General features: G+C 43.4%; 1 protein-coding gene across 1 annotated transcript; it reads right to left on the reverse strand.

Annotated features, from left to right (window-relative positions):
• Positions 1 to 1,009: 1,009 nt before the first annotated feature.
• On the reverse strand, positions 1,010 to 5,790 carry LOC124700813 (exocyst complex component EXO70A1-like). Its single transcript, XM_047232884.1, has 12 exons — positions 5,623 to 5,790; positions 5,426 to 5,521; positions 4,742 to 4,947; positions 4,402 to 4,641; positions 4,165 to 4,303; positions 3,872 to 4,084; positions 3,491 to 3,696; positions 2,894 to 3,094; positions 2,710 to 2,809; positions 1,636 to 1,739; positions 1,398 to 1,544; positions 1,010 to 1,139 (listed from the first exon to the last, which is right to left on the reverse strand). Exons 1-12 carry the CDS (start codon positions 5,788 to 5,790, stop codon positions 1,010 to 1,012), a joined length of 1,950 nt encoding a protein of 649 aa, XP_047088840.1.
• Positions 5,791 to 14,152: the final 8,362 nt, after the last annotated feature.

The raw sequence follows: 14,152 nt of genomic DNA on the forward strand, positions 1-14,152 counted from the left end.
CGTTGGCTTGCGTTGTTTTGGCAGAGTTCCTGGTTTTATTTGCATGACGACCTTCAGAAGTCGATGCAAAAGACAAGTGTTGTTAAAATCCGGTTTCTGTGTGGTTTATTTATTTAGCTCCGCCTGAAGTTGGTCATGTTAGAACTCACAATTGGTGCTAATCTGTTGCTTGATGCTGGCAGAAAGATATATCCTCGAGCTATTTCATGCTTTACTAAATTCCTACCATGTTCCCTGAAATGTCTGTTCCATCTGATGTACCCTGGTTTATTATGCTCGTCTGGAATGTCAAATTATTATCAGAGCTCAGCTATCTTATATGGTACTTAAGAGTTATTCTGCTGCTACGTGTACTGAAAATCATTTGCATCATAGATCTGTTATTCTAATGTTATGGTCTGACGTTGATGTTTGAACTCTGGCAGACAGATATATTCCGGAGCTATTTCATGCTTTGCTAATTTCCTGTAGTTAGTTCTGTGGAATGTGTGTTCTGTCTGATGTACCCTGGCTGATTATGCTCGTCTGGAGTGTCAAATTACCATCAATGCTCAGCAGTCTATTGATCAAATGAGTTATACTGCTGTTATGTGCACTAGGCTCAGGTCAAGTGCACTAGAATCATTTGCATGCATTGCTGAGACAAGTAGGACACATCTTGCTGAACTGAGAGCAATACGAAATTACGAATCTAAACAAGTTAAATCTATTCTACAACATAAGCAAGATCAATATCACAAAGTAATAAAATCTGCTGAGTTAACACGACAGAACATCATCTGATATATTATCGAGAACAAGACTGATAGTGTGAACGAAAAGACATCGTTACACCGTGTTAGCTTGCTGTTAGCCACTGAGACAACGAAACAGGGGCCCATTTTTTCCTTTTGCTGTGGTGGTAACTATATTGGTAGTATATTATGATCAGCATTGCTGCTAACTGTGCAAAGGAACTCGTTAGTTGTTTGCTTCGACAGGGATCTTCGGAATTCATGCCGAGGACACCTTAGAGGCGGTGTTGGTGCTTTGGCTCGCCGTACTGCTGCCCTTCAAAGAACTCACCCAGGAGCTTGTCCACCAGTTCGGGGCTGTATCTGATGTACTTCAGCGGGTTCTTGCCGCTCCCAACAAGATTACTGCATGCCAAAATGGGTAGTACAGTAGTTATTAATTTATTAGAGCAACTGGGAATGTTGGATGGAGTCATGGAGAAGTAAAGAAAGTGTAATTCTCTAAAAAATAAATCTTGGGCCACACCACGTCAGTCAACCACTAAGTGGTCAGGGTTTAGAGGATAGACAAATATTAAAACATATTACTAATGGCAACAATAAAAGAATTCGTCTAGAGTGCTAGTTATGATATCATGCAAAGTGATTGGTGCGGTGACTTACCCGAAACGTTTAATGAAAGATCGATAGGCTGGCAACAGAACCTCAGCCACAGCAAGCCTCAAGGATTCACGCAATTCTTGGTCAGGTACAATCCATAGGGATTGCTTCCCGTGAAGCTCTTCAAATTGCGTATTGAAAGCTTTAAACCTGCCAAGGAAAAAGCATAAAGTATTGGGAATAATGATTCTTCTATCATGATTGACCCAAACAATGTAAACCAAACTGCCAAGGTACTGACCGTTCTTTGATCACGGCTCTTGAAACCCCGCTGCTGCTAAGGTCTGATGCTCCTGAGGAACCAGTGCTGCCTGGTGCACCTTGTACTGAAAGTGTCTGAAGAACCTGAAAAAAGAAATAAAACAGATGCAGCAACTGGTATTTGATATGTCCAACATGCACATACAGCAAGATGACGATGTTAACTACTAAACAACAGGATCTGGAAGAAAAAATTGCCAAGCAAAAATAGATGTTAGCAACCATAGTAAATTAAAGTTCTCTGCAGCCCAGCGTTGTCACATATCTTCCTTGCAAAATTGAGTTGAATTAAGAGCGTGTGTGTACTAAGTTTTTTAATACTAGAGGTACAAAAGGAATCCACAGATGTTGACTTTTACTAGAGTTGGCTTTGTAAAAAATCCTATTGGATGCAAGCAACTGCGTTTGGGCACAAAATGAAGGTATGAGCAGCACGATATTTATGTGTTTGGATTTGCTTTGCATGTAGTAGACATGAGATGCAGGCAAATTTGATCGCTTCCAACGCTCTGGAGCTGTGTTGAGAAAGTAATGGGGTGGGATTGAACGAATAGATATGAAATGAGATAGGGAGTTGGAGGGAGCTCATAATCAAATTAATATAAGACTGTATAAGGACCCTTATTATGACAACACTTCACAATATACCGATTTTCCCTCAACTCTGATTCTACTTCTGGCCAGCCTCTTTTCCTGGATGAACTACTACTACTCCTAGGTAGTACTACCTCCGGACAGAAAAAATTGACGCATCCACCTGCTAAACGCACGAACGGGCAGACCTCCCTCCGCGTCGATTAAATCCGACCGGAGGGAGTATTATCTTGGATGCCAGATTTTGATATAGGTGTCCCCAAAAGGTGTCTATAACAGCTATACTCTTATAAGTGCAAATGAATTGTGATATCTTAAACAGGTAGTTCTCCGTTTTCACATAAATTACCATGCAACAACAACAGAGTTAAAAAGACAACAGCATGGTAAGGCAAAATTGTCCACAGATTTGTAGCATCACGCAACCAAAAGAAACTGGAGGCTTTGATGATACACTAACCTTTGCCCAAGCAACACGCTTGTACTGATTGGCATTTTGCTGCACAATCCTACGATGCCTCTGAATCCAGTCATCACCAAGTATATCCTTCGCTTCTGATCTGGGGCAACACAAGACATCGCTAAATGAACAGATTGCCAGAATACTCTAGGATGCAGATCTAGAGAAATAAAACCAAGCATACCTGCGGACAGATCTAACCATATAGTGAACATTGTTCATAAGAAATAAGTGAGTCAGTGCAGGATCCTTATACTGTTTGGATTTTCCATCTAGGTTATTCTGCAAGGCTTGCATTATCCTCATAGTAACAACAGCAAGTTGAGATTCTGTTTCGCTACCAGTTTCGAATTCCTGAAAGAGAAGCTTCAGCGTCGACTGATAACTGTTCATATGAAATTACATTTGTTAGGTGTTCTATTTGAACAACAGTAGGAGGAAGGCTACTGATAAATAAGATCCTTTTTGGTTAACAAATGAATAAACCAATACAAATCAACTAACTGTAAGCCATAGACATAGTAGAAAGTAAATATGCAAGTCTGTGTCCTCATCTACAGAATGCCCTGCTATGATTTGGCAATTGAAATCTTTTCTAGGACCACAAGAAACCAATGAATACTTTCTCCTTATTGGAGATGAAGTTCAAAATAATTCATGAAGGATATAAACATATAGCCCCAGGTTTACTCGTCTTGGCTAGCGTATCTTTGTCAGAAATCAGGAATTACAGTTCTACACATCCATACATTGACTATTAGGTGAAGAGGGGAATACTTACTCAAATAGGAATTTAACATAATTAATCACATAGCTTGTCAAAGGATGCACAGTTCCATCTTGAACAATAGTCTTTGAAGCATCCTTTTCAACTGCCTCCTCAAAATCAGCGAATGTTTCTTGAGCGGTTTGCGCCAACCGCTTAGTCAAGCCCAATGCAGCCTCTCTCATCTCAGAGCAAGGCTTTCCTTCAAAAATTGCCTCAATCTGTAACAAGTTCAAACAAAGACGGCGCTGAAAGTTTCGTAGTGCTCATCGAAGTCATCATAGCAAAAGTTGAAAAGAAAATGGCAACAACATGAAACCCCACAAATAAATTCTGCAGGCAGAAGAAAAAGTTATGCATTCGGGAGGCAAGTACAATAAATTACTTCCAGAATACCTCCGACTGAAGTTCCCGCATCACTTCGTACATGTCTAGCAATACAAACAACTTCTCAGGAGACCTTTTACTTTTAGCAACAGCATCTCCAAAGCTGAGAAGAGTCACAACACTATTTGTTGCCATTTCTGCAAAACATTGGTCCTTGTTAAAGTTGACACCATCAAAAATCTGATCGCAGATTTTTCTTTCTCCTGCTAGTAGTAGTTTAACCTGTTCAAAAGCATAATATGTTAGCATGGTTTTTAAGACTAGCACATGCAGTATGGGCCTATTTTCAGAATGGCCCTCACCGCAATACGCATAAAGTGTATCCAGTTTCCAATTTTAGCCTCCAAAGCCTCCCATTGCATCTTTTGAACATCATCTTTAGTAAGCTTTTCTACTCCCAGCTTCCGAAGGCTCGACTCTAGTGCTGAACCACGGTAATCTCTGAAGAAAAAACCACAATGAAATGCACGCGGATGGAAACTATTAAGAACCAAAGTAGAAAAAGGGAAAAGATATTAATACCACAATCCAAAACCTACCTGTAAATTTTGTAGCATGACTGTTGATTTCCAGCCTGAACCAACTGCTGAGCTATGTCATTCATGAGTGGCAATATTCTTGGAGGAACTAGTGTGGGGGTCCTGTATATAGCAGTCTCCAAGCCTTTGGATGGATGCTCAGCGTTGTTAGCATTCCCTCCATCGGGCCCGGCGTCGTCCTTTGATGGCCGTAGAGACTTGGGTAGACAATCAAAGAGGCGATCGGGCTCAATAGGTTTGCTGAAAGAGCAGGCCAGACAACATTCCTGTTATTGACATACAAAAAATAAAACAGGAAGGTAATAACGGAGCGAGTCTGCGAAAAGAAAGAGTATCTTACCTGTACGTATTCATCAGCTGCTTAAATTCTTCCTCAATCTTCAGGGAAGACTTCGCTAACAGATTGTTGACATGGTTCAGAATCCCGTCACTGCTCCTGAAGTTCTTGTTCGAGGAAAAGAATTTGGCGATTCCTTTGAGCAGGTCCACTGCCTCCAGGTAGCCCTCCAGATCCTCATGGGGACCCCTCAATATCGTCGCCTCGGCCTGAAGCTCGAAAGCAATGTTTACGCTAGTTTAGTCAAGTTCCCCAAAGTAAAAGCGTTTTGCAAACATTTATGTTCGCTATGAGTTCAAATACTAGGTATTATTTTCACTCCTTCTCTTTCTGCGAGAACGTAACTGTCAATGTCGCATTACAAGATGATCTAAAAAGGCAAATAGTGATAAGAGATCAAACAATCATCTAACAGTGACCCGAACTATAATTGCCTGAAAGTGTTGTCATAGTATCTCACTTGGCTCGTTTACCTATATAACAAGTTGTATGAGTGTTATCATCCTACTAGGAACCCAAAAAAAAAACTATGATACATTGGTTTCAATGAAGCCAGTGCTATTTAAGGCACATTTCAATGCCCTCCAGATCCACGAAACGTCTTCCAACAAAAATAACATGACGAAAAATTCACCACCACATCGAGGTAAAATGTTTGAAAATTCGCGGCGGGTGGGTCATGCGTACCTTACGGGCGAGGTCGAACTGGGAGAGGATGGCTTCGCCCGACTTGAGCGTCTTGTCGATGTTCTCGTGCGCCATCCGGATGGCATGCGTCCTGACCTGAATGAATTTCACCCGCGCGCAGAAAATGGAGTTGGGTTACGAAATAGCTTTTTGTGGAAATCGAACGTGGAGGTGGAGGGGGGAGGGTGGCGCCGTACCTGGGTGGGGCGCATGGCGGCCTCGAGCGCGGAGAGGCGGTGGTCGAAGGAGCCGAGGATGGCGACCATGCCGTCCGTGTTCCCCTGGCTCCTCTGCAGCGAGTCGCGCAGCATGGTGGCCCGCCGCGTCAGCGCCTCCATCGTCCGCGGGAGCGCCGCCACCGACATCTCGGCTCCCCTTTCGTAGAGTCCGACTCCGAGATCACGCGGGTGCCTCCCGACCGAGGCCGCGGCGGGGAGATCTCGAGCAGGCAGACGGGAATGCGCGCGGGGGCGCTGCGGGGAGGCTCTCCCCGGACGCGGGGCGTGGCCGGGAGAGATCCTTCCGGGCAAAGGTTGTGGAAGAGGCCTTGGGGCGTGGCGGGAACGGCGGAGAGGCGCGGTTTGGTGGGTGGGGTCGTCGGCGACGACGTGGTTGTGTCGCCGCGGAGAGGAGAGATGAGGAGAATGGTTCGAACGGAACGCGTGTGTCCGAGATTGGCGCGCGTGTTGACCTCGGACGGCGAGGATGGGTTGGGCGCACGGAGTAGGAGAGCGGTGGTTAGTTAGCGGGCGCCCGGTCGTTGGGGCACGCCGAGAGGCGGGGCGGTGTGGACCGGGTCCACCGCGCCACTTATCCAGCTCTCTCCATTCTTTTTCAGGAAGCGACTGCTCAGAGTTCTTTGTTTTCAACAACAAATTCTCTCGGAGGTCACTGACCAAGCAACGGATTTAAAATATTTAGGAAATGCTATCTAGAACTAAGATATGTGTGTATTTCAGCTCTTTATTCCCTCTGTCTATGTCTATAAATAAGTGACTTCACGTCTCCATATAACCGTATCTAAGTAAAGTTGAGTCACCTATTTACGGACCGAGGAAGTACTGAAATTTATGCAGAAACACATTATTTTCACTTTGACAAAGGTTAGGGGTGAAATTCAATGCTAGGATAATGAGTTCAAAAGCGAGCTCGACTCCACTCGTGAAACCCTCGTGACATAGCTCGTTTAACTCCTTACGGATTTAGAAATTTCGTTTATGTTATTATGTATATAATATGACCATGTATTTATCATCCAAATTGTTATAATTTGACTGCATAGTGAAAAAAATGGAGCTATATATAAAATCTGCATAACACAATGACCGATGGAAGTATATAATTACATGTTTAGATGGACCAGATTAGGGGACACTGATGTTGACTGAGTTCAGCGAGCTAAAGAGTAACTCGGCTTGGTCAGTAAAAAAATTCAGATTTAGAACTCGACTTAGCTCATTAGTCACCGAGTTCGAGTCGAGTTACAAGTTTCAAGTCTTTTTGTCCAGCCCTAACCGGTTTGACCAGGAACGCTCTAGATCTATGTCCACCCTTGTCATCGGATCTAATAAAGTAGACAACACATGATTATTGTAGCTCAAGTACAAAACATGATGTTAAGCTCAATTGTAAAAAAATTGTGAAAAAGGAAGAGAAACTTTTTTCACAAAACCCCTTCAACTAGCAGCAATTTACATATTGGTCACTGATATCTACACATGGTTTGTCCATTGACTTTGCCAATAGTGCATGGATTTTTTTTTCTTCCTGTGCGTGGGAGATGCACACCTATTTTTTCTTATATGGAATAGGAAGTACCCTCAAGTTAGAACCAATATGGAAAATGGTTCTTCCTTTGGATCATATCTCATGCATCAATTCATGTCGACTGAAGTATACCAGGAAATTCTAGATTCTTGCCTAGATTGGTGTTCCCACAAGCGCCTCTAGTAGATTTGATTCTTATTGGGACAGTGTGTATACATGTACACAATCTACCATCTTGTGTGGTCAGCAATATGACAACATTCGTTAAATTGGAAGATTCAAATTGGCTTGTCTCTTAAGTCGTCATTCCAATTAACAATATGCCATCAACATTAAGTTTGTCTTAACAATAGTATCAATGATGAATTTATGTCAATCTTGTGTACGAAGGTTATCCATTCAAAATAGTGAGTGAGTATAGGTGAAGTACTTTATCGGAAAGACTTTGACTAGATCCAGGAGATAGGAGACATGATCAACGTACCCATGTTCAGGTCTCTAGATGGGTAACATCCATACATCATGCCACCTAGTCTTCTTGCATTCTCTCAATGATTATAATAGTGATGGAAACTAATCCTAGAGAGTTTGAATTGTGGTTTTTCTCCCTTAAAAGTTGCTTGTGTTTCGCGGTAGCCTCCAGGTCCTTTTATATATATGCTCCATGCATTGATCTCCAAGGATTGATCCTTCGTGACCCGACTTCGTAGATCGCACCAACCTAAAAAAAAGATATCTCTTTAGTTGAAGCTCTGGATTTTAATGGAGCCTTTCATATCCATTACTAGATGGCACCCCGCGCGTTACTGCGGGGCACTATAAGAAAAGTTCTGATAGACAACGTCCCAAAATCGTCCGCTAAGGGCCATTTTTCGTCGCCTATGGGCCTAACCCGACGATATGGGTTCTGTTGTCGAAACTGCGTAAGTCCTACGACGATTTTTTCGGTCCGTCGCGCTTGGGCGCCCTTCCACCACGGAAAATCGGACCGTTGCAGAAGTCTTTCCGAGAGCCCGTTGACTGCTGACGTCATGCAAACTACCACGTGGCAAACGCCGTTAACTGGCAGTTAACGGCGTTAACCGGCTGAAACCCCGTGGTAGATGGAAGGCCCACACGAGGCCTGCCACGTCTTAAGCGGGCCGGCCCATTAAGTTTGCGGGCCGGGCCAGCTGATTTAGTTTGACCGGTCAACTATATAACTGGGCTGGTCCATTAGTTACGTGGGCCGGGCCTAACCTCTAAGGTTGACTGGTCAAAACTTTAATGGGTCGGCCCACTAAGCATGTGGGCCGGACCGAATGCACTCGTTTGACCGGTCAACAGGCAAAAGGGACGGCCCACAAGACATGTGGGACCCACTTTCATGTTATCGGGCCGGCCCATTTAACAAATGGGGTCCACCTTAAAGCAAATGGGTCGGCCCAAGAAGTTATTGGGCCGGCCCAATTAGCATGTGGGTCCCTCTTTCCTGCTATCGGGCCGACCCATTTAGTACGTGGGGTCCACAATAGATCAAATGGGCTGGCCCAACAAGAAAGTGGGCCGGCCAAAAACACAGGTGGGTCCCACTTTCCTGTTAAAGGGCCGACCCATTTGGTATGTGGGGTCCACCATATAGCAAGTGGGCCGGCCCAACAAGATAGTGGCCCGGGCCAAAAACACAGGTGGGTCCCACTTTCCTGTTAAAGGGCCGGCCCATTTAGTATGTGGGGTCCACCATATAGCCAGTGGGCTGGCCCAACAAGAAAGTGGGCCGGGCCAAAAACACAGGTGGGTCCCACATCTTTCTATTCTTAATAGGTGATCCCATTTCTCTTTACATGCAGCCTATCCACCTCATCAAGCATATTTGAGCAATCCTAGCTTGCCATGTGTCATAAAAGTGCCACCTCAGCCAAACAAATATTACTTCCTAAATAATTGCCCAATTCATCCATTGATGTTTCTGTTTCCTAATCTTCTATCTCTAAATTCCCTCCATGTCGCTCGCTGTCACAAAAAATTAAAGTGTCCCTTACACTTCGTCTTCTCCATTCATTAGCCTTCCACTTTATCTCTCTTAGTTACTCACGGAATAAATCAGCAGATTGATTTTCTCCTTCGTTTTCATCTTCTCCACTTAAGACTAACCATTAAATAGTGGAGCTCCTCCTCCTATAAAAATCTCAACAACCAGCGGTGAGTCATCCTATCCTCTTCTCCACCTTCTCTTTGAGATCTCTTACCTCCGTGAACTTAAATTTTGATCCTTTAGGTTTTGCCTTCGAGAAGCCAATGTGCTTGGATAGGATGCCCGGCCGGCCGGGCACATCGGATAAGTAGGACGAATCCGGGAAGCAAGAGCCCCGGACCGTCGTCAAGCCCCATTTTAGTCCCCTCACCGTAGCAGAGTTAGTCCGGATTCTCAACATCACAATTTCCCTCTGGTCTTTACCTCCAGCGCCACAACACCCTGCAGCTGGTCTGTTGATTATTTTTCTATGTCTCTCATCTGTATGCTTCATGTAACCTCTGCACTGAAACTAAGGTTCATTTTTAATCGTAGAGAATTGTGTTCTTTTCTTTCAGTGATCAAGCTAGCTGCTAGCACATACAGGAAGGTTTAGTTCTCTAAAATTGATGCTCATGCACGGTAGATTCAGTTGCAGTAAATAATCAAGGTGTGCCTCCTCCTAATTTTTCTGTATGTATAATTATCGTATTTTTGGAAATACATACGTTGCATCCCCATGGATTACAAGCTGGATCAGAGATCATAAGGCATGCATTTTTTTTATCAATTAGCAGATCAGGTATATCTTTGCCCCCTTTCCCCTAGCTGTAGATCTACCATGCAGGACCTCGAGCAGCAAAACATAAATTTTCCAATATTTTGATCAACATTTCACGTACGTATGGGTTCTAATATATTGATCAAAATTCGTACACATAAGTTTTAATATTTTTTCATAATAAACCATGTCATCTACTTTGAACTACTACTGTAGGAAACTATTTTTTTGCTTGATGTGCAGCTTATCCACCTGATATGACATTTGTGGCTTCCTCATGGAGCGGATCCAACAGTGTGAAAAAAAATTCCATATGTAAATCTGTATATTTATGGTAATTGATATTCATTGTAGCGGCACACTTTATGTTGTGTAAGCTATTCAGAGTATATCCACCGTTCTACGTTTCTCCTCCTTGCCTCGTCTTACATCTGTAATATGATTGGTAATCAAGAAAATAGCCAGCGGAGGTTCTTGAACAAATGGTCGTATCAGCTGTGTACACAGGTTTCAAACTGATATTGTGTCATGTTTAACCAAGATATATCTGTCAATCTCAATTTAGTTACTTTCTGCTCTGAATTTATAATTTCTTCTATTAATAAAATCTCTATATGAGTGGTTCAACATACTAATTTCCCGAACATTGGAGTTCCATATTTCATTGCCCTAGGTTTATAAAACCCACCGCAAATTTTCGCAGCAACGCGCGGGGTATCATCTAGTTCCTTTTAAAGGGCCGGCCCATTTAGTATGTGGGGTCCACCATATAGCAAGTGGGCCGGCCCAACAAGATAGTGGGCCGGGCCAAAAACACAAGTGGGTCCCACTTGCCTGTTAAAGGGCCGGCCCATTTAGTATGTGGGGTCCACCATATAGCAAGTGGGCTGGCCCAACACGATAGTGGGCCGGCCCAATAAGCAGGTGGGCCCACTATCGTGTTAACGGGCTGGCCCAATAAGTAAGTGAGCCGGCCCAAAATGAAAGTGGGTCCCACACTACTGTAAATGGGCTGGCCCAATCTGTTGTAGGGCCCTGGTTGTTTGACTAGTCAACTTGCATTAAATTTATGAGCCTAAAATCTGATATCAATGATACACACAATTACATACACAAATAAAATAACTAGGAAAATTACAAGGCAATTAATGTGCCCAAATAAAAAAAATTACATAGAATCATTGAGGACTTCTATTAGCATCATCAATAACACGTTGACATTTGTCAATCGCCTTGATTGAATCTTGTGTACTCTTGGTCAACATATCAGCTACAGACCTTAAAGCAGCAATACCATGTCTTTTATAAAGTACAACCTTGAGATATTTACTGTTTGATGAAAGGAATGGTCTAGGTTGACGGCTATGAGAGGATGCATCAGAAGAAAGATCAGAACTTTTTGTGGGCCTCTCTTCGGATGAAGATTGCTTCATCGTAACCGCATTCCGATAATAATGCAAAAAGAGTTAAACGATGAACTATGCAAACATGTATTAAGCATTGTCGATATGAGATAGTCACAAGTACTAAGCACAGTACTTACATTATATCGTTGCATAGGCTCACCCCGGAACCTTTTTGCGCTCTGTCTTCTACTAAGGACTTCTTCATTACAACTCGCATTCTAGTAATATTGCAAACATAGTTACAACAAGTGAACTATTCAAACATTTATTATGCAATGTAGATATAAGATAATAACAAGTTGCATAAATAAGACAATGTATGGAACTTGTACTAAGCGGACTTACATCATAATGTTGCACAGGATCGCTTTGGCGACTATCTTCTAATGATGATCTGCTTCACTAAAACCGCATTCTCGGTAATATTGCAAAAATAGTTACAACAATTAACTATTCAAACATGTATTACGCAATGTAGAGATCAGATAACAAGCATGTAGCAGTAAATAAGCACAAGATAAATAAGATGCATGTACTAAGCACATACTCGCTCGCTGCGGTCCTTCTCTTGCGTGCACTAGTCGTGGTCGACATGCCTGTCATTTTAGGTTCAGCCATCAAGTGAAGTGCTAATCCTCCTCGCTCCATTGTCCTTAATCTGTGTTTAGATATCACATTTAAGACCAAGTCACCTGGTTTCAAATAACAAAAAACTTGAGCTGCCAAATGAATAAGCCAATATTTACCGTGATATCGATTAAAACCAACTAGATGTTGCTTTGCATGAGATACGAATTTCAGACATTCAGACTTAGAGTAGGGTAATGCCAAGGTTTTCCACATAAAGTAAACTCGGCATTAAGAATGACCAAATGTCGGGTTCAAATCACCTTCGCAGCTTGCTCCAAGACAAGCATATCAAATAGGCGTGAAACATAGTAAAGCATGGATGGCATTGCTATGGCAGGGTTCCAAGTGTTAATCTCTTGCATAAGGAACAATGCATATAGGTTATAGATAATAACGGAAGTAAACCGCCAAAGTTACCAACCAAGAACTCAGATTCCAACCTTCCCTAGCGTCCCCGCTGTTAATGTTGGATATTCTAATAAGTGGTTCGCATGATCAATCCCTAGAAAAAATAACATTGACAAGTTAGTCTACGATAATACAAAGACCAGACATGCACGCAGCAATAACTATACAAGCTGTGCGACAGAGCATTCATGGAAAAAAATAGCTATAAGCTAAAGACGAGGTATAAGAGCAAGCAGATTGGAAATGCACATAGCATGATTATAAAAGCAAGTGTGAGAATAGCGAGACACGAGAAAACAGCTAGCGGCTAGCGGTGAGCTAATGACGTGGTATAAGAACAACCAGATTGGAAATGCCCATATCATGACTATAAAAGGAATAGCATGCAGTACAAAAACAGTTGGCAACAAATGAATGGGTATAAGGCTATAAATATGTGGATGCACACAGGTGTTAGTAGAATGAACAGGATGGTAGCGACCGGATAATGCTTTTGTATTGTACAATATTTAAACGAACTTCATGCGAAGTAACACATCAAGAAAGTGTTGCGGTCAGAAACCCACCGGCGGGCAGCGACGGGCAACACCGTAGAGCCGGGAATCTCCTAGGACTGCGGCTGGCCCTGGTCCCTCCGAGCGACGGCCCGCAAAGCCTTCTGCACACACGTACGATGCTGATGCAAGGGCGTGCCACCTGACCTATACCTGGTCGTGAAGGTGTTGGATGATGCCTCGCTTAGTTTCCTGCATGGCATACACGTAAACGTTAAATACGAGCCTCGATCGGCTCTCAGGTTGTCCTGTGAATCGGCTCAAAGAGCCGATCCACCCATGATACGTACGAGGTGTACGATCAGATGGTGGTCCTGCTTGATCAAGATAAAGCTAAAGCGATCTACTACGATTTGGGGTTTTCACCGCATAATCGGAACATCCTACTCGTGATCGAGCCTCGCGGCCACGCACGGTGATCGTAAACCTTCCCTAGACAAGGCCTAAAAACCAACACGAGGTTGATCCTCGGAACATCCCGTCTAGGGCTAGCAAACCACACCCTACGCGCCACCGGATCCTTCGACCCGTTTGTAAGGCCTAACAATGCAGATATTAAACTAATCCTTGAAGAACAAGGAGCAATCATAACGGATCGGATCTACTAAACAATGATCAAGCGGGGTGCCGCCCTTACACCCGTGATAGGCGTAAGGGCGGCTAGATGCCTAAGGGTTGCACGACGATAGCATATGATACGAAGAACAATGCTAACCCTAAGACATCTATGATAACTACGTTGCTCGCCATCAAAAAGGCTTCAGCACGAGCAACGCATGGACGACGAATAAACGTGTGCTGCCTAGATCGCAAGATGCGATCTAGGCAGCATGGTGCTTACCCGGAAGAAACCCGCGAGACGGCGGAGTTGGCGATGCGCCGAGATTGGTTTGTGTTGAACGTTGGTTGTTGTTTATTTCATAAACCCTAGATACATATTTATAGTCCGGGGGACTTTCTAATTCAGACGTGCACCTAACCGTGCACGGGTTAAACTCTAACTTCTAACCGACACGTATCCTACTATGGTACAGATACACGGGCAATTAGCCCAAACTTGGTACACAAGGCGGATTCATGTATTTCTTCTATATATATTCTTCAAGCCCCATCTCCAATCGCGGCCCACCTCTGATCCGGTCAAATTCTGGTGATAACACATGCCCCCCTGGTTTTGGAAATGACATT

This window comes from Lolium rigidum, chromosome 3 (genome assembly GCF_022539505.1).
Source record: "Lolium rigidum isolate FL_2022 chromosome 3, APGP_CSIRO_Lrig_0.1, whole genome shotgun sequence".
Lineage (NCBI taxonomy): Eukaryota > Viridiplantae > Streptophyta > Magnoliopsida > Poales > Poaceae > Lolium > Lolium rigidum.